The following is a 27218-nucleotide window of genomic DNA, read 5'->3' as shown; positions in this document are numbered from 1 at the left end:
GTGGGGTCACGTGACAGCAAGTAGAACCAAAATGGCCGCTGTTGTTTTTTGACGTGTAATAGCTAGCTACTTTTCTTTTTGTTTCACTATTGACTTGAAAGAAAAACCTATCCAACGAGAGACTTTTGTGGTTCACTATATGCCGCCATTTCTCGCGCACTAGTGTCCTCATTTTTATCTTAGAGACAATCAAGACTGACGCATCTTAGTTGAACAAGTTAGACTATGCATATCTAGTTCAGATTGAGGCTAGCTAGCAGGCTCTGGCTGGCACATAGTGCAATAGTTGAAATTGAGATAGCTGGTTAAACTTTTAGCTGCGATGGAGGAATTGAGCGCAGATGAGGTAAGTAACATGCATCAACGACATTAGCTGTTGCGTGGCTTATCTTGCATCACTATTGTTTCTACATAATAGATTTACACAACACTCAGTTTCTTCGTATAGGGTTAGCGGCTCCCTTCGTGCCACTATACCTTGGAGAAAAGCACCTGTGACAAAACCACACAAGACGTGGAAAATCAGCGTCTGTCATTAGTGTATATTAGTTTGCATGAGCACTATGTGGTCGGAAATGGAGCAGCCCGCCCAACGCTGACATTTATACAAACCATGTCCCCGATTAAGAGGATATCAGTAAAAAAATGAACACACTCTCTTCGATAAGTGTCAATTGTCTCACGCAAATCATATTTTGTATTTACTGTCGCACTCGATTTTAAGGTTGTAGTAATTAATTGCCTCGTTTTACGAACAGAATAGCTGTTCGGGTCAGTGACCTTTTCTTCAAGATGAAAACACAATATACAGTGTTATGTTCAGTGCAATGCGACCCAAATCTGATGTCAAATCAATTCCAGAATGCTATTAATCTCCCCAGAAGTTTGGGAGCCTTTTACTGAGCATCTTCTTCATCTTCATCTTTATTAAATTCATCGAGTTGCTTGTTCTGTAGCTACAATGGGACACAATCCATTGTCTTATTGTGTCCCAAGCCCGGATAAATACAGAGGGTTGTGTCTGGAAGGGCATCCGACGTGAACACATGGCCAAAACAAACATGCGAATCGAACCTCTGAAGATGGAGGACACTGATTCGCCGTGGCGACCCCTGAAGGGAAATGCTGAAAGGAAAAGAAGATTAATTGTCAGAAGTGGCAGAGCGGCGTTATTTACTGTTGGTAGACTAATCATAAATATATGCACTATTCTCATTATGTTTTGAAAATGTATTTCAACAATACTGTAACCTATTCAAGAATGATTTTTGAATGTGCATCAACTGCTAACAGCGCTAATAACAATCTGTGTACTTGTGAACTTTTTTGTGTTGTTTTATTTCACTGTTCGTACAAGATTCGCAGAAGGAGATTGGCGCGGCTGGCAGGGGGACAAACCTCACAGCCTAACACCCCTCTCAGCACCCCGTTGACATCCCCACAGAGAGAAACTCCACCGGGACCCCTCCCTGGACCCTCAGGTGTAATATCTCAGCCCCTGCCACCAGCTGCCTCACAATCATTAGGGCTCAATGTGCACAGTGGTACCCCTGCTACGTCCCCCATTGGCACCACTGGTAAGGAAAAAAATAACAGAATGCAAAAATGAGGTTTTGTCACTTTGTATGTACAGGGCTTGTTGATTTTATGGTATTGTCATATCTTGTCTGAAATATTTCCTCCTCGTGTCTTCAATGTGCTGACATGTCTTTTGCCTTTTGCAAGGTGTGGCTTATGGCAGTCAGAGTAGTGAAGGTGTGAGCTCCCTTTCCAGCTCCCCCTCCAACAGCCTTGAGACTCAGTCCCAGAGTTTGTCCCGTTCGCAGAGTATGGACATTGACACGGCTTCTTGTGAAAAGAGGTAATCATATTTCATAATGGTTTACATTGAAAGACAGCTGTCAATGGACAAGCTAGCCTAAGATATTTACGTTCCAAAGGACTAGATCAAACTGTGCTTGTGTTTGGATCTAGCATGTCCCAAGTGGATGTCGACTCTGGGATAGAGAACATGGAGGTGGAAGATAGCGACCGCAGGGAGAAGAGGAACTTGACAGAAAAAGTAATTAACTTTTTCTTACAAGAAATTTGACTTTACATCTGTCCACTGTTAGATCTTGACATTTCTGTATGATTGAACCCGCCTGCAGGAAACCTCTATAAACTCCGATGTCACAGAAGACCAGGCTCTGCAGCTCATTTGTAAGATTCTGCGCGTTTCATGGAAGGAGCAACATCGAGATGTCATCTTCCTCCCTTCGCTGGCTGCTGAATTCCAACGTAACCCCAGAGATGGTATGTCAATCCACGCTGCGTTTAAGTCTTTAAAAAAAGTTCTTCAAATTGGAGCTCTGAAAAACATCTTTTCTCATTCTGTCTCCCACAGTCTACTCCGATTTTAAAGACCTGATCGGCCAGATCCTAATGGAAGTCCTCATGATCTCAACGCAGTCCCCTGTCCACAACCCTTTTGCCAGCTTGACCGCCACCTCGCAGCCCATTGCAGCAGCCAAATCTCCGGATCGCCACCTGACATTGGTACAACCCTCCAGTCAAGATGGAAGCCCCATGGGCACCGGTGCAGGATCCTTTGGAGCCAGCTCTCTTTCAAGGTAAGCGTTGATTCTTATTTATTATTTTTTTACTTGCACTGTTCAATACCCTTCATCAAATCAGCGTTGTTCTTTTCCCCCATTTTTTTGTGAAGTACTTGGAATTGCTCAAGTATTCCAGGTGTATTGTGATTGTAATTATTTTTCAACATTGTCATGCCGATCATCATGTGATCAATATTGTCCACAGCCTATATGGGTGTAGTAGCCCTTACCCAATGAGTCTGAATGCAGCCAAGAGGACCTCACCAAATGCCCCCACCACTCCTTCTGTACCTTCTACACCATCTACGCCACAGTTTGTTATTCCACCTAGCCCACCTTCTCTCGCTACTCCCCTCAGACAGTCCCTCAACCCTCCATCTGCCCCCATGCCCATCTCACAGCGTTATCGGCCTTACACTGTCTCATCTCCCTGGGGAGCCCCGTCCCCATCTAGCCCAGGACAAAGAGCTATTAGTTTTTTTGCTCCTTCTCCTAGTCCAACGGGGCCATCTGTGCCCCCCAATACACCAATTCCTCTGCCAACATCTAGGACCTCGTCCTTTTCTTTAAATTCGCCTCCTATGGTTCCGCCTTCTGCCCGACAGGCCGCCTTTGCATCACGGATCCCACCTTCTAGGTATCTTACCATCCCTTTTGCATGTCTGTGTGTTGCACACGCACGCCGGCCAACTAAAATATTAACCCTCTCTGACTCACCAAACTTTGCGCTGGAAATGAACCCAAATACAGATGAACTTTTAAGAGACTGAATTTGATTTTGACTTCACATGGGAGTTTAACGAACCCTTAGTAACTCAATATAGGATACCCAAAGAAAGGATGGGCGTTGGAATCAATTGATTGACACGTTTGATTGGGTTGAAATATTATAATTTGTCATGTGTAGAAGCTAGTGGGGCAGGCCTTTGCAAGTGTTTGCCATCCCGTTATAATGAAGGTCTGCATCCACAGAGAACTCTGCTTAATGTATTAAATATTCAGAGGGAGAAATAAATACTTTCATATTTAAATTATCATGGTTTGAGAACGAATGCTGCTTTTAAACATTATCTGCTTGTCTAAAGTATTAGTGACAAAAAAATAATTCCTTTGCAAATAATTTGAGTTTTTCCAGATATGCATTATAGGGTCAACAATTACCATATTTTCTGGTGTATAAGGCACACCCAAAAGCCTTCATTTTCTTCAAAGATGACCCTGCGCCTTATACGCTGGTGACCTTGGATGTGAAGTCATATTGAGCCACAACAGGTTCACAACTACAGTCAGTAGCCACTGAATAACCCCCCTTTCGAAGAAGTAATGCATAACCCCAGCCCCTACTGTAGTGCCTTATAATGTTGTGTTCCTTACATTTGGAAAACTTTTATATATTATATTTCGAAAACATTTTCCATTCATTGAAGGTGCACTTTATAGTCTGCTGCGCCGTGTATATGGAAAACTTTGAAAATACACCATTCATTGGGGGTGCACCATATACTCTGATGCGCCTTATACACTGGAAAATATGGTATATAGATTTCTCAAGCAAAAAAAAAAAAAGCTCTGAACTACCGTTACCGTATTTAAGATATGAATCTTTCATCAATGCATGAACGCTACAACCTAATGTGCCTTCATTAAAAAAATCAATTAACCCTCAATTAGACATGCAACCAACTGCGTACTTTGCAACAACAGCCCCCTATCCTCCACCTTATTTTATTTTCTACCTTTCCAAATGTAGTCCTCCGTTTTCATCATATCATTTCCCCTCGCTTGCTCCTCAATACCCGTTCACTTCCAACCTTGACCTCCTGTCCTTGTCTTTTGTCATGTTAGTCCCTTGTCCCTCCTCTTTGCCTTCTCTGACATATCTCAGGACAGCAGCGATGAAGAGTCTGAGGAGGAGGAGGATGTTGCGCGGGTTCGGTTTGGGTCCAGGTACATGGCTGCACGGTATGCGTGTGTTTGCGTGCGCCTGCTTGCTCAGCAGAGGCCTGCTGCATGCACTGGCGAGCCTCGCACTCACTAACTGTGCACAAAATACACTATGGCGCAATGGTGAGAAATTAACACAGGCGGGCTTGGATCTTTTTAAGAGTGCTTTTATTCATATATACAGAGTTGTAAGATCAATCTATATTTTAAAACTAAAATCTTGTGTCTGCTAATTTTTTGCACTTTGTTGTTTTAGGTTTTACATCTTAATGCAAGCACTTTTTGTTACAAAATTTCTCCTCATATGTTTGTGTGTTAAAAGTGTGGACGACTCTGGTTGACAATGCAAAGTTGATCCTGAACATTTGGCTAATGTTGCTAAGGAGGGCAAAATCAGGAAGTCATTATTCAGGACAACCGAGCCAAACATGTTTTTATGCCATTTTTTTAATCATGCGCCTGTGTTTCTTAACTCATTCACTGACAGATGATGTGCAAAAATGTGTCCACCCCATTGCCAGGGTTTTTGTCATTCTCACTAAAATTGCAGGACCCACAGAATATTGAGTTTTAGGACTACATCAACATTCAATGCCCCCTTGTGGGAGGGAAAAAAACATTGCCAGAGGTCTGACTAGCGCTTTATCTCCACCCTCGGTAAGAAAAACCAAAACCCAAACAAATTCGGGAGTGGTGCTCTACGTCACGCTTTTCAATTCCCGAATAAATTCGGGAATGGCAGTGAATGTGTTAAATATCAAAAAGTGTTTCTACCTTGTGAGGGTCTCTTCTGTGCTTTGTAGACACTCGCGTACACCCAGTGTGCTGTTGCAGTTGACCACTAATGGCCGATGCATTAGCAATGACAACCCCTACCCCCCAATCCCCCCCCCCCCCCCCCCTTCACCGGGCTGAATAATAACGGCCGTTTTGTCAGCAATGGTGTTTCCTTTACACGAGCCACATGCTGCGGTGCAGTCACTAATTCCTCCGGTGTGTTTCTTTCAGGAGCTGTGATTGAGAGCTGGCGCTTGTTTGATGCTAACCGCAAATGTCAATCAATCTGGTTGTCCTTCAGTCATTGTTGCATGTTTCATTTCTTATGTTTGTGTGTTTAGTCGCGGTGCATGTGGAGGGTCAGTGTCTTGCGATTTGGTTGGTGACCGCTTCACCATTGAAGCGTGCAAGGAGACCGAGATGCTGAACTACCTCATTGAACGCTTTGAAAGTGTTGGCATGGAGGAAAGAAAAGCTCCCAAGGTATTTGGAGAAGACAAATTATAAGGACTGCCTTTTAAAACCTGTGCTAGGTTCTTTTTTTCCTGTAAATGAAGGGTGTAAAACTATTATTTTGCCGCGGGCCACATTGCAGTTACGGTTTCCTCTTGGTGGCCGTTGTGAATTTGGGGAAGCCATTAGAATGTTTCATCCCCTTCACATATTGGATCTAGACCGCACAACAAATGAATGAATAACTCGTTTTCAAATTTGCAGTAAAGAATAATGACTGTTATTGTGGTTTATGTGGGACAGTTTGAAATGTTGGTTCAGACTTTAGCACGCGTCATTGACTATCACAAGTTATATTTGCTTTCGCGGCTCGAATAAAATGATATTACGGGCCAGATTTAGCCCCTGGGCATTGACATTGACACCTATGCTTTGAATATTCAAGAAAGTCAACCAGTTTATGTAAACGTGAATGTATTCAGTTTGACACTTGGATTTTTTATTCTTCTCTCTTTACTTTCCCTCAGATGTGTAACCAACCAAATGTCAGCCAGCTTCTTAGCAACATTCGCTCTCAGTGTATCTCTCACATTGCCCTGGTTCTGCAAGGCTGTCTGACCCTGCCCAGGTAAGTTTTCCCGTTTTAATATTTTAGCCTCACCAATGAATACTGCCACATTTGTGGTTACGTCTCAACTGTGCCTTCAAGGTCAAATTTACGGATGAATTGCACTAGTGAAACCCAATAATTCCTCCATTCGTTGCCTTGATTTAGAATACCGAGGATGGGGATAAACGTCATACAGCAAAATTGTAATATTCAACATGTCTCTGATTATGAAGGGGCGTTTTGTCCACCGGCGCTCCTTCGCTGTCTCCATAGCGACTCCTCTTTCCCTTTCATTACGTCAGTATTTGTACAACAATGCCTGTTTTGTCTATGTGGTTGGTACATACAGGAGCCCTCTCCAGCATTCTCTGCTGGTACCTTACATGCTGTGCCGGAACCTCCCATTTGGCTTCATACAGGAATTGGTGCGCATTACCCACCAGGAAGAAGAAGTATTCAGACAGGTGTGACAAACATTTGCCAGTTCGCGTGCCATGATTCAGATTTTTCAATATATCGTGGGAAAGCAGAAATTCAAAGACCTCGAGAGATGATGACCATGTTCTCTTTGGCTTATATTTCAGTGAACTGTTGGCACTATTACAGATTCACCGCTGTCCGTGAGTGAAATTGTCAAAGTTAACAGTCATGACGTGTTGACTCCCATCTTTCTCAGATCTTTATTCCCATCCTCCATGGGCTGGGTCTCGCGGTGAAAGAATGCTCCTTTGACAGCGACAACTTTAAATTCCCCCTTATGGTATGTAGTCGGTGTCTTGCTGCAGTCTGGGTAAAGGCCAAATTAGCACATTGACTATGTCCAAGCAACTGAGATGGGAGGCAATGTGGCACTGGCAGCTTCACAAAATAGACAAGTAAATAAATACATGAATACACACCTCTACAAACAGACAAATAAATAAATACATACACAGACAGACACAAGTAAATAAACAAATAAATGAACTAACAGATCAATAAACAAATGATTAAACAAATAAAGAAGTACACGAATAAATAAATGAATAAACAAATGAATATATAAATAAACACATAAACATTATTATGAATAACTACATGGATGAATTAATACCGGTAAATTAAAAAAAGATCCCTGTCGCTGCTTAGGTAAAGTTGTGTTTCTGTCCAACATGTTTCTCGTTTTGTCTTGCAGGCATTAGCTGAGTTGTGCGAAATCAAGTTTGGAAAGACTCACCCTGTGTGCAGTTTGGTGAGTGCACAGCTAAAATCGGCAATTGTTATGTCCTTGTTGCTCACACCGTTCTATTCACGTTTTATTGCTGCTTTTCTTATTTGTTTTCCAAATACAGTAAAATCTCGTTATATCGATATCGGTTATATCGATAGTACTGCTTATTACGATACTATTTCTATGAACGCAAGGAGAAAATTTACATGCCGCAGGATCGGATATATCGATAGTCCGGTTATATCAATATTTTTTCCGACTCCCGAGAATATCGATATAACGAGACTTTACTGTAACTCCTTTGAATCATCGTCCTTCAATCTTTTTACACTTTTTTTGTCTTTAGAGTTCAAAAATATCTCCAAAAATGTGAATACTTTCCACAGGTAACGTCACTTCCTCTGTGGTGCCCTAAACCTTTGAGTCCTGGAAGTGGTAGAGAGATTCAGCGGTTGTCCTACCTTGGCTCTTTCTTCAGCCTCTCTGTGTTTTCTGAGGATGACGTAAGAACTCTGCTCATCCGTTTTCATTGTCAGCTCCTATTGCTCTTGAACTATGTCATTCTTACCAGTAGGAAATGCATGTTGGCAACTCTCTAACCTCTCATGCTTTCCATTTCCTTCAGACCAAAATTGGAGATAAGTATTTCTCCGGTCCAGCTATCACCATGGAGAACACGAGAGTTGTCAGCCAATCCCTGCAGCATTATCTGGAGTCGGCAAGGGTGAGCTTCAGCCTTATATTGATGCCATCCCCCCAGATAACTTGTTAAATGTTCCTCTTATGGATGCAATATTTTCAGTGTGACCTATTTAAAGTTCTTCACAACATCCTACTAAACGGGGAGACGCGAGATTTAGCGCTCAATTACATGGCAGCTTTGGTCAACTACAATGTGAAGAAATCTCAGATGCAGGTAGGAGTCATTGTATGGATTCTCTTCAACATTTTTTCCATTTGATACCACACTCACCTCCAACCTAAATAATACTAAAAAATACCTCTGACACACTCGGAATCTAATCTTAAATTGTTGGTCCTCCTTCATCTCAGACCGATGACAAGCTGGTGTCAACAGACGGTTTCATGCTCAACTTCCTGTCAGTGCTGCAGCAACTCAGCATGAAAATCAAGTTGGAAACGGTGGATCCCACATACATCTTCCACCCCGGCTGTCGCCTTGTCGTCAGCCCGGAGGAGACACGGCTGAAGGCCACGATGGAGGAGCTCAAGAGCTGGCTATCTGAGCTACGTGAGTTAGCCTTGCTTGGTGGGATTAGACCAAGCGTGTCAAACTCAATTTTTGCCGTTGGCAACATTGTAGATGAGATAGATGGTTGCAATATGGCAGGAGAGAACAGAGTAAAACTAAAAGGCATTAGAAAACAAGCAGCAAACAAACAGATTTTTGTTTTTTAAGATACAACGGAGGGTAGTGACAATTGGTTTCAACATACTGCTAATGATTCAAATTTAGTGGATAATGGGAATGATTTCAGAGCTGTTGCAGCACATTGGAAATCTTCAAATAAATTTGAAAGTAGACACTACTAAGAAATATTGTGCTGAATCTGCTCTCTTTATCTTCTCTGCAATACCGTACAATATCAAAATAGCGCAGGATTGATTGTGTAGTCAATAAAGAAAATATTTATTTTATGTAAGAATAAATTCTTTGACTTGAATTAACATTGTTTATATGTATTAGAAAAATATACTCAAATAATGGTTTTTCATTTGATGTTTAGAAATACATATACTCCAGTGAATGCATTTTGGTTTATTTCAAACAGTTTTGTATATTTCGGCTAGTTAAATCGGGCCCCATCAATTTTAGAATTTGGCCCACTTTTCAGACATAAGGGGGCCCCTTTTTTATATTCCAGTTTCATGCCTGCATATAGAGGGCACAACAAATTAATGAATAACTAGTTTTCAAATATGAAGTAAAAAATAATGACTTATTGTGGTTTACATGGGACAATTTGAAATTTTGGTTGGGACTTCAGCAAGCATCATGGAATTTCACATGTTCGATTTGCTTTCGCGGGCTGAATAAAATGATGTGGCGGGCCAGATTTGGCCCCGGGCCTTCGCTTTAAACATCTGTGGGTTAGATTATTATAATATCAAATAAAAAAATCCATTAACCGCATATGTTGCTTTTGGGATTTTTCCATTCTTTGTTGCGTGTTGTCCATGGCTGTATTACAATAAATCCACAGTGCTAGATTAATGTAAGCACTTTTTCTGTGTCTGCGATCTATATTTCCAGATGAAGATGCCACCAAATTCTCCGAGCCAAAGTTCCCCACAGAGTGCTTCTTCTTGACCCTGCATACCCACCATTTGTCTATCCTGCCTGGCTGCAGGCGCTACATTCGCAGGTTGCGGGCAATTCGTGAACTCAACAGGTAAACACAGGCAAAAATACACGCCGTGTAACAAAAACTGTTTTGGTGTTCTGTTTCCTGTATAGCATAGCAGTCCATGTGAGGCGCTTTGTTACAGCTTCAGCTGTTGTTAAAGTGCGATATAAATCAATATGTATTGTATTGTATTCATTGTGTTTTTTTCACACTACAGTAAAGTCTCGTTATATCGATATTCAAGGGAGTCAGAAAAAGTATCGATATAACCGGGACTATCGATATATCCGACCCTGTTTGCATGTAATTTTCTCCGTGCGTGCATAGAAATAGCATCGATATAACCGGGACTATCGATATATCCGATATCGATATAACGAGACTTTACTGTATTTTCATTTGTCCTTATTAGGACGGTCGAAGAGCTGAAAAATAGTGAAGCCCAATGGAAGGACTCTCCTCTGGCCACTCGCCACAGAGAAATGCTCAAGCGCTGCAAAACCCAACTCAAGGTTTCTATTTTTAACACGCACAGTCTCTGCTGGATTCTTTGACAGTCGTATGTCTGCACATGGTTGCGCAGTGCTTCGTACCTGAATTGCAAAGAATTCCTTTCACTCCTTAAATGCTGCAACACGACATGATTTTATACATTAAGTCATAAGTGAATTTTGATAACATTTGACTTGTGCCCTCCCAGAAACTGGTTCGAGCCAAAGCTTGCGCAGACGTGGGTCTTCTGGATGAGAACCTGCTCCGCAGATGTCTGCAATTTTACAGCACAGTCATTCAGCTCCTTCTCCGTATGGTGGACCCCGCTTACCCAAAGTGAGTCGCATGCCTGGAACACATGGCAGCGTCATGCTCTCGCTCAAGCTTGACATTAAAGTCATTCAGTTGACGACACGTTCATTTTTCTCATTTCCTCACAGCGTCACTTTGCCGTTGAATCCTGAGATTCCCAAAACCTTTGCTGCGCTCCCGGAGTTCTATATTGAAGATGTTGCCGAATTTTTGCTTTTTGTTGTGCAGTAAGTTCACAGTCCAGTATTTTACAAATACTTCTGTGAAGTAACGACATGTGTGTCCATAATGGCTCTTTTGAACTTTAAATAATCAATTTTCATACAAATCCACCTTTTCACTCATTCACTTATGACAAAAACCCTGGCACTGGAGTGGACACATCGTCTGGCAGTGAATGAGTTCAGTGGTACGGTATTTTCCGCATATAAAAATAAATTCTTGTTTCCCTTTCTTGCAGATATTCTCCCCAGGTTTTATATGAGCCTTGTGTTCAGGACATCGTCACCTTTTTGGTGGTGTTCATCTGCAGTCAGAACTACATCAGGAATCCATACTTAATTGCTAAATTGGTAGAAGTTCTATTTGTCACCAACCCCGCCGTGCAACCTCGCACTCAGCGCTTTTCCGAAATGATGGAAAACCACCCTTTGTCCATTAAACAACTGGTACCCGCCCTTATGAAGTTCTACACTGGTGAGTGCCTCTGCTTAACAGTGAATTCAGGCTATTTTTAACTGACACTTTGGTTTTCAATCTCTCGATATAAGTATGTGATTGGATGTAGTTTGTATGCAATCGGACTGCCTCTCATTGCCTTCATGTGTTTAGATGTTGAGCGTACCGGCGCCACCAGTGAATTCTATGATAAATTCACCATAAGGTACCACATCAGCACCATCTTTAAGAGTCTGTGGCAAAACATCGCCCATCACGGCACATTCATGGAAGAGTTCAAGTGAGATTGATTACCACTGCGCAATATGTGATTTTGTAATAGAGTAATGCGTCTTAACTCAATTTTCATGTTGTCACACTCCTTTTGTTTTAGCTGTGGCAAACAGTTTGTCCGCTACATCAACATGTTGATCAATGACACCACCTTCCTGTTAGATGAGAGCCTTGAGTCGCTCAAGCGTATTCATGAGATTCAAGAGGAGATGAAGAATAAAGAACAGTGGGATCAGCTTCCCCGGGTTTGTACTTGGCCTCGTATTTGTCTTTGTCAATGAGGTTACCAACACATTTTGAACATTCTAACTACAGATTTGACTGCTTTGTGTGATGATTGGGTATAACTGAGTTCTGAAACTTAACCTTCAACTTCATTATGCGTATGTGTCTGCATGCACTCGGTCTTATTCAGGACCAGCAGCAGAGCCGGCAGTCCCAGCTGACTCAGGATGAACGAGTGTCTCGCTCTTACCTGGCCTTGGCTACAGAAACTGTAGACATGTTTCATATTCTCACCAAGCAAGTCCAGAAACCTTTCCTCAGGCCTGTGAGTATCTGCCACATCACAATATATATTTATTATTCTACTTTGCCGGAAGGGAAACAATATTTTTCACTTCATACAAAGGCGCCCTCTATCTACATTCACACGCACCGAATCGAACAAGCTATTCCTAACAGGGGCGTTACCTTCTTGCAGGAGCTCGGCCCCCGTTTAGCCGCCATGCTGAATTTTAATCTACAGCAGCTCTGCGGGCCCAAATGTCGGGACCTGAAGGTGGAGAATCCTGAGAAGTATGGCTTTGAACCCAAGAAGCTCTTAGACCAGCTGACTGACATCTATCTGCAGCTAGACTGTGCTCGCTTTGCTAAAGCAATTGCAGATGACCAGGTTGGAGACACAGACCTTTCAGTTAAATATTGAATGATAAAACACAAAGAAGGGAATATATGATGAAATTGTGGTAAAATATTGTTTTCACTCACAAGGGTGTAATAATAGTATGACATAAATCATGCTACAGTATGTACCTTGATTTTAAGGTCATAGTTCAGTTCATGAAATACAAAACAAACAGCTTATATTTTAGACACAAAAGGAACAGAAAACCTTTGCGGTATGTAAAATTATGTCTCTGGTTTGGTTTGACCTTCAGGAGTTGAATTTGAGATTGCATCGTAAATGAAATTTCTTCTTTGAACGGAAGCCACATCGCTACTGCTGAATCACAAAGTACAGGAAGCTAGAAATAGTATTTTTGTATTTTTATTTTTTACTATAATGTGTGATACCTTTACACCATTGAACACCAAGCCCTTGTTTTTAATTGTAATTTTTGTTCACTTTGTGGGAATAATATAATATTAATAACAAACTATGAAAAAGTTACATTACTGTGCACAATACATCCTCCCTATGACATGCTTCATATGTATAACATTCTCATATCTGCTCCCGTAGCGGTCATACAGCCGTGAGCTCTTTGAAGAAGTCATCTCAAAAATGAGGAAGGCCGGTATCAAGTCTTCCATCGCCATTGAAAAATTCAAGCTGCTATCTGAGAAGGTGGAGGAAATAGTGGCCAAGAACTCCCAGTCGGAAATGGACTACAGTGACGCACCTGATGAGTTCAAAGGTCTGTGTGTGAGCTGCTCACATGTGCTTTTGAATCTTGAGTCTGTCGGGTTTGGTTCCCCCCCCCCCCATTCAACATGTTATTACAGCTGTTTGGTGTGATTCAAATCCAAAAGGTATTTTTTTAAACATTTAAATATACATGCAAAGATGATTACCACAATAATCGTAGTGTACAAAATATCAACTGCAATCTACATTGGACCATTTGCTTTGCAATTGTATCAGGAAAATCTGTTACTTTTCTTGCCTCAGAAACAACAAACGCCATTTGATATCATTTCTTCTTACTGGTGTGAAATATTTTCCAAGTACAGGTGCTGTTCCCCATATACGTTAGCATATAATCAACTAAAAGCCTTGACCGTACTTGACTGTAACTGTGGAATAGCAGGGGATTTGCCACCCCATAAAAGTCATATAGGCCATTTGGACAGAGGCTATCCTATTACCACAGACTTATTATAATCTTGAATAAGAACGTGGCCTGCATACCTGCTTTGATTTACCAATAAGACTGCCTTGGTTAACGGGAGTGTGTCACACGATGCACAGCTGGCTTGGGATTCCGGGCAGGTCAAATCCCCCACGCATTTTTTTGTTTTAATAGACACAGAAGTCCCACTTTTGACATATCAAGCATGAGGCAATAGATTGGTTGCGGTTAAGGATCATTTGTTTTTGTTTTTTTCATTGCCCTTCATTTTAGTCACTGCAAATGTCTTCTTGGTCCTGTTTTGCCAGATCCTTTGATGGACACGCTGATGACAGACCCGGTGATGCTGCCCTCGGGGAACATCATGGACCGATCCATCATCCTTCGCCATTTGCTCAACTCGCCCACTGATCCATTCAATCGGCAGCCTCTTACAGAGAGCATGCTGGAGTCAAGTAACTACGTTTATTTTTATTACACTTAAAGCTGGAAGGCTTTGCCTGTTTCTGTTACCTTTTACGTTTTATACCCCCTTTCAATTCACTTACTGTATTTTCCGGTGCACCGGACTGTAAGGCGCACCCCCAATGAATGGTGTTTTTTCAAACTTTTGCCATATATAAGGTGCTTCGCACTGTAAGCCACACCTTCAATGAATGAAAAACGTGTTCCAAATACAATATATAAATACATAAAAGGTTTTCTAAATATAAGGCACACCACATTATAAGGCACAACAGTCGAGGCTGTGGTTACGGACAACTTCTTCTACAGGGGGTATAAGGTGCAGGGTCATCTTTTGAAGAAAATCAAGGCAAGGTACGCTTACTACACCGGAAAATACGGTAATTGCCCCAAAAAGAGCCACGTTTGCTGAGGCAGTTTGAGTTGTTTATTAACTGCATCAAACAGTCAAACAAACTAATACAAAATGAAAACAATAGCCAGGAGCTACAGTCGGCCAAATCTCATACCCAGACACACACATGCAAATTAACTGGCAAATTTCCCGAAAGTACTCACTCAACCACCGCCATTCAAAGCACACATGCACAATCATGTTCTCATTGATTTGACTTTCAGGTCGTCCTAACGTATCACAATTATCCTTTATAAAACCAGTTTACTATTATTTTTTACATTCCCCTTTAATTATTTTTATTTCTTTAATGATTTAGTGCTAGTTTTTCGTGATTAAAAACATTTGAAAAGTGGTGGTCATTTTGGGTCTGGGGCCTGCAATGGATCAATTATCATTTTGATCAGGACATTTGATTTGATATTGAGTAAAAAACCGATGTAAATAGTTGCAAGCTTGTTTTCAGAATTAATTAAGCATGTAAATCATAGTACAACTGTCGATTGGGAAAAGTCGGATCTTAACATGCTCCTCACGATCTCGTTGATTTCGCAGTTCCTGAACTAAAGGAGAGGATCCACACCTGGATGAGAGAGAAACAGGGAGGGCGACCTGTCTAAAGACTTGATGTCAACGATGCCTCACTCGCCCGATCTCCATAACAAAGGCATCTGGCCCAAATCACCAGAATTCAGTGACAGTCATACCAACAACAAACATCATTCTGATTTTTATTCATCCTCTTTTTGCCCTACCCAGGACATTAGAATGATACTTCAAACACATCAAAATAAATGTAAGATTGTTGTTTTTTTTTGCATTGAAAATTGTGTATACTGTATATGTATATCCAGATATATACATATTGTTTCTAAGGCTGAACAAACCAGTCTTCATCACACAGGTTTCTCAGAAAGCTGCATACAGTGACTTCATTGAATATTTCCTTTATGGTCCTTGTGTGTTTTGTAACAATGTATATGTGGGCGTTATTAAAGACTTGTGATGCTTTTAGGGTGGTGGGCTGTGCAGCATATTTGGAAGTTGTCGTCGTAAGCAAAGCAATGACTAACTTGAATTGCTCTAACGTGCTGGAGTCCCTGAGCTGAACAGATGCACCACCTGTGCTTGTATTAGGCAGAATTAAGGATGTAGCTTCAACAATCGAAAAATATTTGTTTCATTTTGAGTGCAGTCAGATGTTAAAAGCATTAATGTTCCACCAAACTCCACATACTTTTTTCTTGTACCCATCATGCCCTCAGTCATATTTCCCTTGCTGACTTTGAAAGACTGAATTGGCTTTTTCGGGAGCATGGGTGCTATTCCAGAAACTAAACCCTTACAGAAAACAAACACACTCATCAACAGGCAATTTTCCCTACATGACAGAATGTAGCATGAGCTCCAGCAACATCGGGATACCTTGAAATCATGTGTAGAGATAGTCCTTATCGCGCTGTACCTAACGTGACCTTGCTGACCTTAACTGTACAGGAACTGATCTCTTAACTACACACAACTGTTTTGCAAGGTCGGATTTTGAACTGATAATAAATGACAATGCACATCATTTCAAACTGTGTGATTGCTTTACACCCTTATCCATGACGGTGGCAAAAAAATCAATGCCTTAACTAATATTACGAGTATACATTATACTACATTGTGCGCAAATACAAAGACGGGTGTCTTGAGGGAAATAGGCATTCCAGGATTCATCATCACTGGCGTCAAGAAGAGTAGGTTTTGCGGGGACATTGTGTGATGTTATTTTCCCACCCCTTTTTATTTTTTTTGTGGTTTTGTGAATTCATTCTCAGAGATTACCATACATCAGACCAACTCTGGTCTCTCTCGTGTTCTTTAGAACGTCGTTGATATCTTTGTTGATTGTTTTTTTCATGCGATTTCTGTCAAATCACCTCGAACACGTGTTCCGTCCACTCATTCATTATTAGAATAGCTAAAATAATGGTTAAACTAACCTAAACTAAGTGTTGTTCAGTCGAGGGAGAGTTTTGCGTTGGCTGTGGGTGTCACGAAGCCGGGCCGTGCGGGAAGCACTCTGAACAAATCCTGCAGTGAAACGTCATCCACGCCCCTTTCCCAATCAAGGATGACCATTGGTTTATTTTGTCATATGGCCTCCAAAACCATTCCCTCATTGGACAAATGGCGTGTCACTCATCGCGCTTCGTGAGCCAGTTGACGTAATCTCGGTAAATCAAGACCGTTTATCAATTCTCTCCGTCTGACTGCAGATTGACGTCGGTCTTTTCATCTTTAAGGGGAAAAAACATCTCCAAATTGTCATCGGCCTCGATTACAGCTCCACTTAGCGGAAGACACCACTAGAATGGGCTTTTTTCGCCATAGTGGACTTTACGACAGTTTGCCCGCTTGCGCATTCTGATAGAAAAACAACACGTTTGACGTCCGCCTTTTTACTCGTTCGTAGTCGCCGCTGCCCTATGCTGTCGGCGTTACTGGAGTGACAGTCTTGGAAGGTGAGTAAATACAGTCATGTTCTTAAATTTAGATTCCCCAATGTCACTCCTAAACGACGTGGTTATTACTCTTTAATAGCAGACATTTGTTCGTGGTTTGGCTGGTGTGCATTAGCCCGCTTTAGCTTGTCCCAGACGGGCGGATGTATGGTGGTGCCTCCGGACCGTTACACAGACCCATTCTCCACTGCAATATTACAACCTAAATCCCTTTTATATTTTAGATTGTATTTTATTTGCTGACAAACACGTTGGAATTGGGTGATTTGTTAAATATTTCCGACGCCGGATTCGATTCCTATCACATACTATGTGAAAACCACAGTAGTGAACGACGCTCTGATTAATAGTGCTGATTAGAAAGAAAGAGAAAAGAGATAACAAATAAGTGATGTCCCCTCATTTCCATTCAATGCCATTCACTTTAGCCGCTCACGTACGGTTCACAGGGGGCAATGCGGCCGTGCTAGGCTGCAAAAAAAGCACCCGGCTGCATCCTGTCGCACTATTCTACCACATCTAGCAGCGGGGGGTTTTGCTCAGTGCTCACATCGTCTTTTAATGTGATACAAGGGTCCGAACATTTTGTCCTCAGACAGTTGTAAAAGGTACCGCATGCAGGCCTGGTCCACCTTCCTTCCAGAGCGCCAAACAAACGGGCGGATAGAATTTCATGGGCGTATGCTTACCAAGTGTGGCTGACTTGCAAGCTTCTGGAAAGTAAAGATTTGTTTCGATTGGATGCACAACGAAGTTTTCTTCTGATGGTTTATGCTTGGTATTGGTCAGTGGCTTTTGGTAGAAGTTCATGGAACACTTCACCATTCATGGAAGCCATTTCCTCTTTATTCACTGGAGTTAACAAAAAATATCCAGCTATTGAAATCCCCAAAATGTTTCAAATTATTTTAATAGTTCAAACTGAAATGTAATAATAAATAAAAATAAGTGAGTGTGAGAGTGAAGTGTTGTTTGTCTCTGTATGCCCTGCGATTGGCTGGTAACCAATTCCGGGTGTCCACAGCCTAGTGCCCATAGATGGCTGGAATAGTCTGCACCCCCCCCCCCCCCCCCCTAGTGACCCGAATGAGGATAAAGCGGTATGGAAATGATTGATAGATGAAATAATATATAAAAGCCAATAGTCAGAAATTGCAATGTAATCTTTTTGTAGACATTTTCATCAAGGCGCACACAGGCAAACACATTTGGAGCAATTTTTGTCAAGAGTTCTGGTTCTCCTGTCATGCTTTCAAGTATTTAACAAAAACATTTTCTTCATCCTACAGGAGGGAGGCCACACAACGCAATTTACTTGGAGACTGACCCGCACCGCAAACATGTCCGGGGCGTCAGTAAAAGTCGCTGTTAGAGTTCGACCCTTCAACTCCAGGGAGACGAGCAAGGATTCGAAATGTATCATTCAAATGCAAGGCAACACTACAAGTAAGTCTCCCAACATGCGTATGCCTGGGCCATGTTCATGTATTGTATGTCCTTGGCGGATTCATATAACCTAGCGGCTGTAGTTTCGAAGTCTGTGGATTCTGGTGTTGCCATCATTTGGGCCTTTTATCAGTGAATAGTGAAACAGTTCAGGACAAACTTGGCAGATGAGAAATAAAAAGGCTCACAGGGTGACATTCTGCCTCCTCCTCCTTCGAAGGGGCCTGCATGCCTGAGGAGTTTTTGTGTGGGGAAATGCTGAGTTTGTTTGTATCTGCAGCGCAGCCGGACAACACCCTGGATTCATCAATGCCTTGTCGCATTTTCTACTGTGTTGTTTTCTCAATTGCTCCGTGAGTGGCTCACTTTTTTATGGTTTGATATGGCTCGTATCATATCAACGGGCGATGAACAAGGATGTCTTTCACGGTCTTGTGATTGAACGTGTCGTTTTTGTGACTGTGAGTCATCAGGATCGGGATGCGGCCATCTTCCATTTAAAGTGTAACTTCCTCTTCCGTCCTTGACATGATTTGAAGTCTATTTCATATGAACATCCATTGAGCCGGTAACACCCAAATATTCTCTCAACTGTGAATTTGTTCTTTCAGTCAGATCAGACTCATTAGACTAAGCCTCCATAAATCTAGCTTGAGTTTCTCAAAACAGTTATGGCTGACTTGCTTTATCCCTTTCCCAAAGAAAGCTCTGTGTGAAATACAGTGTGCCGGTTCTCCTTGTACTTTTTTTTTTCATCTTGCCCATATCCTTTTGAGGGTGGTGCATGCGTGTGGTCTGTGGCAGAACTGCGGTGGAATGTGTCGCGTTTTGGGTGGCTTGGCTGGTCTTCGCATCGTCCCTTTTTTTTAACCGTCCTGCACACGGGCAGATTGCACAGTAAAAAGGGGCCTTGGCAGGTAGCCACACTTTCATTTCATTGGAGCTTCATTGTGGCTGGTAGGCTGAGAAGGCGATTTTATTAGATTGCTGAAAAGCTCAACATAGCTCGTAAAAACACACACACACACAAGCACACGCACACATTCATATATATTGTCGAGACTTTAATTGCATTTGTTGGACTTGGATTAACTCGTCCAAAGCGTGTATACACGGTACTATGAACACTTTCACATTTTTTTTTCAAGATGATTATTAATTTAGGTGACTGGAGCTAATGGCTAACAACAAGCCAAATAATGGCTTGGCATCCGATGAACCAGCACGTCCATGCCGTAAGTGATGCTAAGTGGAACTGTGGATGCGCATTTGACAGCATTTCTACAATGGACCTGCTTGAAATTAGCAGTCAATCAATCAATCGTTACTTTTGAAATAAATTATTTTTAATGGCATGATAGAGTATATCCGTGTATATGCAGACTCCTGTGGAAGTGTGGATTCATGTCCCATTATGTGACGGTGCGAATGTTACATGGAAAGGTTTATGTACTCTGCAACTGACTAGCGACCGGTCCAGGGTGTCCTCTGAATTCCGACTGCAGTCATTTTTGATGGGCTTCAGTTCCCTGTAATAGGAAAAAGCATGGATTATTGGCTTGAATGTCGTTTACAACCAACAAATTCAGAGAGGAAAAATAACAATATGGAGATAACATTTTGTCCATATTACCCAGCCATAGTGTAGGTGTAGTCCAGACTGTGACACTCCTTACGATTGTCTGCCTCAAAAGCATATTGTGGGGCTGTTTGCGTCAAAAACACAGAAAGACAGACAGCTTGGGGGTAAAGGCAGGATGTGGCATCTCCCTCTCTCCGCCTGACTCGCCTGCTCTTCATGCATGCAGGGTTGTCAAGGATCGAGTGCTAGCAAATTGATTATTCACTGCTCAGGGAATGCGTCCAAGGCCGGCAGGCAGGCTTCAAACAAGCGAAGGCCTCTTCGGAGTGGAGACACATACTCTTACAAAAGCAGGGCTAATACCATTAGAAAGGGATGATGCCATACGATTATAAATCGTGCCTGTGTTTCAAATGGCATCCAGAGCCTCCCTTCATTAGGAGTCTGATGTTTTCTCCATGTTGGTCTCCAGATTATGTAATTTATGTTACGTTCCAGGTGAGCAGCCTTTGCATGTATGGAGGACCAAAAATGGTCAACAAATCACACAATTGGCAAAATATTGATTGTCGTGAGTGAGTGTATGTGTGTGCGTGTATGTATGTGTCATGATTTATTTGAAATAGTACTGCAAATGCTTTAGGAAAAGACAGCAGTGCCACCCAACTTTTTGTTTTTGTCTTCATTTTTTTCAAAAGATGACACTGCGCCTTATATGCCGGTGCGTCTTATATATGAAGTAATATTGCACCACAACAGATCGCACAACTACTATCAGCAGCCGCTGACACAATTTCCCGCATAGAAGTAGTGCGCTGTGCATGTTAGGATATATAAAACAGCATTTCATTTTGGTATTCTCTTGGAATTTTTCTCGATTTTGTCATCATTTTCCATTTTTGACACAATGATTAGAAATGGAAAATCTTGTTTTTTTTTTTTTTTTTTTTTGTGTTCAGTGTCTCAAAAAAACATTTATTTCAGCAAATTTTATGGACCAAATATTCAATGAAAACCCCCCAAGGAACACAACTTTCAAAGGAGGAAGATTGGTAATCTGAAATATTTTTGCTATTTACAAATTGGATGGGGTGAGTCCAGATTTTCTCGTGTTTATTCAGCGTATGACTGTTTTCTTTTAATTCAATTTAACGCTACACCCCAGCCTCTTCTGTAGCACCTTGTAATGTGGTGTGACTTATATATGGAAAAGGTTTTAAAATGTCACTCATTGAAGGTGCACTTTATAATCCGGTGCACGGAATAGTGCGGAAAATATGGTACATAGTTGTATTAAGTTCATCCTATCTACTTGATATCTAATTAAAAACAGATTCTTATCTTAAAGACAGTGTATTGTTGAAACATGTCAGGTATTTGAACACCGACAATACACTGTCTTTAAGATAAGAATCTGTTTTAAATTAAATATGGTACATATTAGGTAATGGTACCCCACTTCTCTAGATGAGCAGAAACTCCTTGACAAAGTGAAACTCACCGCGGATAAAAAAAGTCACCTGTCGGATACATTTCAGATGAGGGTCATCACTGAGGGCCACGCGCAGGGTGGTGACATAAAAATCAAGATGTGTTTAATTTACCTGAACCTTGTGGTGCCCGGTTGGGATCCACCTTTTGGATGCCGGTATACGTATTGGTATCGCATGAATCTTCTGAACCTTCCGCAGACAGGCCCGATTGACCCGATTAGAAGCAGTAATCCACAGGCTTGCCACAAAATGCCACGCCCTACCGCCATAATCCCCGTGACCCTTGTCAGTGTGCGCTGACACTCCGGGGTGTCACATTCCGCAATGCCTCATGCTGGGATTGGACCAACACACATGTGCCCACGTGCGCCACTCGGAGAGCGGCTTGACATTTCAAACTGACCTCCTAATGAGGAGGGGTGGGCGGGGTTGCGGCATTGGTGGCAGATGTCTGTCTGTTATAAATGCACGCTGTTGTGTGTTATAAGACTCTTGAAGGTAATGGCATAATTGCGTCTTGCTGACTGCTTCTCAATCAATCATTTATTTTAATTATTTCAAGAGAGAGTTACGGAAAATACCTCTTGATTAAGGTAAATACCTCTTGATTAAGGTTCAATAGAAATACATTGATTCTGAATGTTTTTCACTCCCAAGTTGAAGTTGAACACTACCATGCATCCATTCATTTTAATTTCTCTTGTCCTTATTTAGAGTCACAGTTGTGCTGCAGCCACTCTAGTTAACTTTTCGATTTTCTTTAAAGAAACCGAAATGAAAGGTGAACCAAAATAAAAATTCTTGGTTGAAACTGAAAAATGAGGAAAACCAACGCAAAAATAAATAAATAGTGAGCAAGATAAATAGCTGGCAAGATCGCTAGCTATATTGCTAGGTAAATCGCTAGCCAGATCACTTGTGAGATAGATAGATAGATAGATAGATAGATAGATAGATAGATAGATAGAGGCAGAAGGAGATAAATACATGAATAAATAAATAAACAAACAAACAAACAAAAAAATACTGATAATGGATGGATACATAATAAAATAATAAATAAATAAATAAATAAATCCCCTTATGCCCCATTCCAGCATTAATATATGTTCCCATTCACTTTAACTTTTCAAAGAGCAACTCATGCTGAAGTTTGTTAGCGTAACCTGACAATGCCGGCATAGTGTCAAAAATCTATATTTAGGTTTCGAAAGGCTGTGTGATGCAAAAATCGTCTGCAAATTGTCATTGTGCGAAAATGTCTATTTACAAAAGAGGAGCTTTCCTTTTTAACACTGAAGGGCGGTTTGCTGTTTTAATGCACAGAGGAAATACAATGACTTTCATAGGAGGCCGCCATGTAATTAACCATGCTCGGCATTATTTAAGATCGGGAGGGGCATTTGTCGGTGTTTAAGGTAATAAGTAAAACAAATAAGGGAAAGCAAAACAATTAAACATAATAGGCTATTTTATTTCTGTCACTCAAGAAGTTCTTCCTTGATGTTGGGGAAGACCTGAGCCACACTACATTTCGCTCACTTCATTGGTGTTGTTCTCACTTTCTTATTTGAGCCTATGATGGTGCTTAAATGCATACCGAGTCAGAGCCGACTTGTGAGTTGGGGGATGGGAGCTGTGGGAGCAGCCACACGAGCAGAGGCAGTGAAAGTTGGCCACAGGCTTTCTTCACATGCAGTGTAGCGTGACACAGCATCACAAGCTGTCTCGCCACTTGCGTTTGTACATTTGAACAAAAAAAAAAAAAAAAGAAAATGAAGGGAGGGATGCTGCTGTGTCACTTTTGAATCGAATTTGCTGATTGAAGGGTGTTTTTCCGGAGGTGGTTGTTAAATGTTCAAAAGGGATGAAGACAAGTCAGACTTCAGTGCCGCATTTAATAAATTCCATTCATGCAATCATCATTTTGTGGCTGGTAGACATTTAGCAGAATTCAACTTTGTACTTAATCACATCAGAATGCTAAATATCTCTCTAACGCATTCAATTAGTGGAACGGTTGTTTGAGAATTTGTACTCAGTATGACAAAAGAGTCCCCTGTTCTATTGTGGTTTCCTTTTTAGGGGAAATTCTTAACACTGGTATTCAAAAGGAGAGCGAATAGATGACTGAACAAGGCTTGTTTATTCATGGACTCATATTGTGAGTGAACTGACATGACACAAAAGCAGCACTCACTAATATCTAATCAGATGCTCTGACCAAGCAGTATCCATTTGACTTAGAAAATATAAATACAGTAAAGTCTCGTTATATCGATATCGGATATATCGATAGTCCCGGTTATATCGATACTATTTCTATGCACGCACGGAGAAAATTACATGCAAACAGGGTCGGATATATCGATAGTCCCGGTTATATCGATATTTTTTTGGACTCCCTTGAATATCGATATAACGAGACTTTACTGTATATTTTTTTTCCTTATGGATTTTTTTCTCTCTCCATCATGAGTGGATAAATTTCAACTGCTTGCATTTCATTGCACAACATGCTTCTGGGTTGCTCCTTAATAAGGTGCACTCTTGCTGGGTCATTGGATGTTACGCTAGGAGAGAACGAGATTGATGTTTCTTTCAGTTTCCAAAGGTTTTTATGCACCAGGCCTGTGATACAGAAGAAATCTCTACAGCAGTGCAAGCCGCTGAATAACATGACCCGTGCAGACCTTGCTAATCCATAGTTTGGGCTGATTAGTGCAGTGAGCAAGGAGTTTGTTTACCTTTGAAATTGCAGCGTTGTTTCTTTTATATAGACCAGAATAATAATAAAAGACATGTATAACTCTAAACTGTATGCTAATTCATGAGCAAGCCATTTAGTGGATGGGTTCAACAATAGCCAAAAGCTAACGCCTTGAGGTAAAACAAACCTGGATCGCTGCTATTCAAATACACATTCCGTTCATTTGCGTGCTATTAAATTCACTGAAACAGGAAGAACATTACCAGCAAAACAAATGCAGCAGTGAAGTTAGCCATATCAGAAAAAGTTAACATGAAGCTTTATTATCTTTAATAATGTGCCACTACTAACCTTTTTTCATTGTAGAATAACAAACATCCCCCAAAAAAATTCAGCCATTCATGATTGTTGATATCTCAATGTTGACACGGAAACGCTGAACTATGTCAATCCTCTTGTGGCGTTGATGCATTCCGGTGGGTTAGACTGCGCCGTGTATACCTCCTAATTGAAAACAAGGCAGACACAATTTACCATTCCAGTGACGTGAACATGGCTCTCCAAAGGCAAATCTTTGCCAAAAAACAACTAATGGTCCGCTGTACCCCTCTGCCATTACCTTCACTTTGTTTCTTTGCAGAGCTTGGGTGAAGTAGTCGGCTATTTTTCCTCACATCTAAGAATGTGAGTGTGTTTTTCTAGTTTGTGCCCAAACCAACGCTACTCTTTTTCCAGACTGTTTTGTTCGCTTTCCTCCCACAGTCTGAATACTGACTTCTCTACTCACCCACAGAAAAACTGATCCTGTGACTGTAAAGTGACCTTGAGAGTTTTGAAAGGCGCTTATAAATGAAATGTATTATTATTATTATTATTATTAGGGCGACTGTGCCATTTTACTGTCCAGGCACAGTGAGGTGGGTGGGCACGATGATCACGTTTTAATACTCATAAATTGTCAAAGGTGAGCGTTTGAAAATCTAAAAGAATAAGACTGCAGTCACATTGCTCTCCATCTGTCCAGAAAATGTCTAGAATATGCCCGTCATCTGATGTTAGCTTGAGAATGTTTTTTTTCCCTGATGATGATGATGATGATGTCACAGTGGCTTATGTAAAGCCTGACAGCATTTAAAGCGATACTCTGGGTCCTTGAGTTGCAGCAAGCTGAGAAAATCCAGGTCATTGCTTTTCAAAATGGGCTGCTGTTGTCAGCAATGAATGTGAGCGCTTCTGCATTCTTTTCCCCGTGTCAACTCTGAACAGCCCAATATTCACTCGAATCATATGATGATGATGATGATGTTTAATGATGACAGATATGTGGCAAGTTTTATATTTAATGTTCAAAATGAATGGACATCCTTGTGTCAAGGAAATCATCAAATCGGCTGAAGAGCGCTTCAGAAAAACAATTTCAATTTATACAATTCAAATTTCATTTTGAATTTTATTTTTCTAAACTGTGGAGGTCATGTCTTCCAGTCCAAACAGGAAAAGAATCATCCAGACTATTTTGTACTCCAAGATCCAAAGCTAGCATCTGTGATGGACTATGGTAGTGCCAATGTAGCAGCCATGCAATTGGACATTCACGATTCTTTACTAAAAAAAGTGAAGCTTCAACAGTTAGATCATGATATGTTATCTTTGTAGTGTATTCAGTTAAATACATGTTGAATATGATTTCCCAAAAAATGATTTTAAGAGATATTTGTAGTTGTAGATCTAAAATTGAACATTGTTCACCAAATCCCCGTGATTGGTATCTGTATCAGCCGATCACACTCGAGGAAGGATCAACATTGGCGATTCAAAACCATGACGGGAACATCCGTAGTCACAGGTGCCTGGGAGGCTTCATTTATCTCTTTGTTGTAGTTCTGTTTTTTTGTTTTGGTTTTGTTTAAACGCTGAATGGCCTCCTGCTGGGTTAGCATGTTTTCCATCTCTTTCTGGTGGTTTCTACCACCCACCTCCCACCCCATCGTGTCTTTTGTGGAGGTGTACGCGTCTGCGTGAACTGATAATATCAAAAGACAGTCAATGTATGCAGCACTTTACAGGGGCCTGTGGGATGCCTGTGTACAATGTACAGTGTGGTTTGGCAGGGATTGCGGCAGTTTAGTTTTGACAGCTGAAATCTTTCCATTCCTTCCTGTCCCTGACAGTCTGTCGGCATGCAAAGCGCTAGTTGCCATCTGCTCATGTATAAATAGACAATGGTCAGATCTGGAACAGCTGGCACAGAGGCCAGCACGGTCCAGTCTTCCACCGCTAAAGTAACTTTAGATGATTCATCAAGTGTCTAAATTTCCATTTCTCCAGTTCGTTGCGCACTCGTGTTTTCTCTGTGCATTTGTGATCAAACCACAGACGTCTTTGCTGACTGATTGAGAATCAGGGCTTTTTCGAACAAGGTGGATTGTCTGACCATTCTGCTTCAATACGACCTTGAGACAAAAAGTCTCAATGTCATGACAGTCTTGTGTCGGTTTCTAAAAAAACGTGCCATATTTCAGACGGTGTTGTATTAATGTATTAAAATCTACAACTAATAAATAATAATCAATTAAATGGTGACGGTTTTTTTTGTACAGTTCTACTTCAAAGTAGCCCAACTTACCAACGTTGCAAGTGACACTGGAAGTGACTGTAAAGTGACATTTAGAGTTTTGAAAAGTGCTTATAAATGAAATGTATTATTATTATAATATTTCAGCCCGTCCGGATTATTGTATGTGGCTTTGATATTTGCCATCAATTCTGAAAATATAATAAATTTGACCGTAGAGTGACATCATGCAACCAAAAGCAATCCTTTTTGC

At 41.2% G+C, this 27218-nt stretch overlaps 2 protein-coding genes and 1 long non-coding RNA gene across 22 annotated transcripts in view; 2 read left to right on the top strand and 1 right to left on the bottom strand.

The window, feature by feature from the left end:
• Nucleotides 1-44: 44 nt before the first annotated feature.
• On the top strand, nt 45-16222 carry ube4b (ubiquitination factor E4B, UFD2 homolog (S. cerevisiae)). 3 transcript variants are annotated; one of them, XM_089010674.1, is made up of 29 exons: nt 45-346; nt 1358-1577; nt 1726-1861; nt 1975-2062; nt 2151-2295; nt 2387-2612; nt 2803-3234; nt 4443-4544; nt 5660-5801; nt 6299-6399; nt 6731-6845; nt 7058-7141; nt 7556-7612; nt 7978-8094; nt 8217-8315; nt 8394-8507; nt 8645-8843; nt 9867-10005; nt 10373-10472; nt 10661-10788; nt 10893-10991; nt 11225-11460; nt 11596-11722; nt 11816-11960; nt 12131-12265; nt 12419-12610; nt 13181-13355; nt 14099-14245; nt 15205-16222. In XM_089010674.1, exons 1-29 carry the CDS (start codon nt 323-325, stop codon nt 15267-15269), a joined length of 4089 nt encoding a protein of 1362 aa, XP_088866800.1. In that variant the 5' UTR covers nt 45-322; the 3' UTR covers nt 15270-16222. The 3 variants fall into 3 exon arrangements, with proteins under 3 accessions (XP_088866800.1, XP_088866794.1, XP_088866808.1); XM_089010668.1 differs by having other exon boundaries at nt 4443-4559; XM_089010682.1 differs by lacking the exons at nt 2803-3234; nt 4443-4544 and having other exon boundaries at nt 48-346.
• Nucleotides 16223-16876: 654 nt separating this feature from the next.
• Nucleotides 16877-27218, top strand: part of kif1b (kinesin family member 1B) — a 49158-nt gene continuing 38816 nt past the window's right edge. For all 18 annotated transcript variants that reach the window (XM_089010642.1, XM_089010537.1, XM_089010600.1 and 15 more), the window contains exons 1-2: nt 16877-17159; nt 18449-18605. In XM_089010642.1, coding sequence (XP_088866768.1) covers nt 18500-18605 — 106 coding nt within the window. In that variant the 5' untranslated portion in view covers nt 16877-17159; nt 18449-18499. The remainder of the gene's footprint in view (nt 17160-18448; nt 18606-27218) is intronic.
• On the bottom strand, nt 19641-22035 carry LOC148903894 (uncharacterized). The gene is made up of 3 exons (XR_016116684.1): nt 21792-22035; nt 20239-20311; nt 19641-20134 (listed from the first exon to the last, which is right to left on the bottom strand). It is a non-coding gene; the product is annotated as an uncharacterized LOC148903894 (long non-coding RNA).

The sequence above is a fragment of the Hippocampus bargibanti genome, linkage group LG01 (assembly GCF_051943395.1).
Source record: "Hippocampus bargibanti isolate YZ-2025 linkage group LG01, ASM5194339v1, whole genome shotgun sequence".
Classification (NCBI taxonomy): domain Eukaryota; kingdom Metazoa; phylum Chordata; class Actinopteri; order Syngnathiformes; family Syngnathidae; genus Hippocampus; species Hippocampus bargibanti.
Note: the sequence above shows the minus strand (reverse complement) of the source record. Positions and strands in the feature narration are given on the sequence as shown.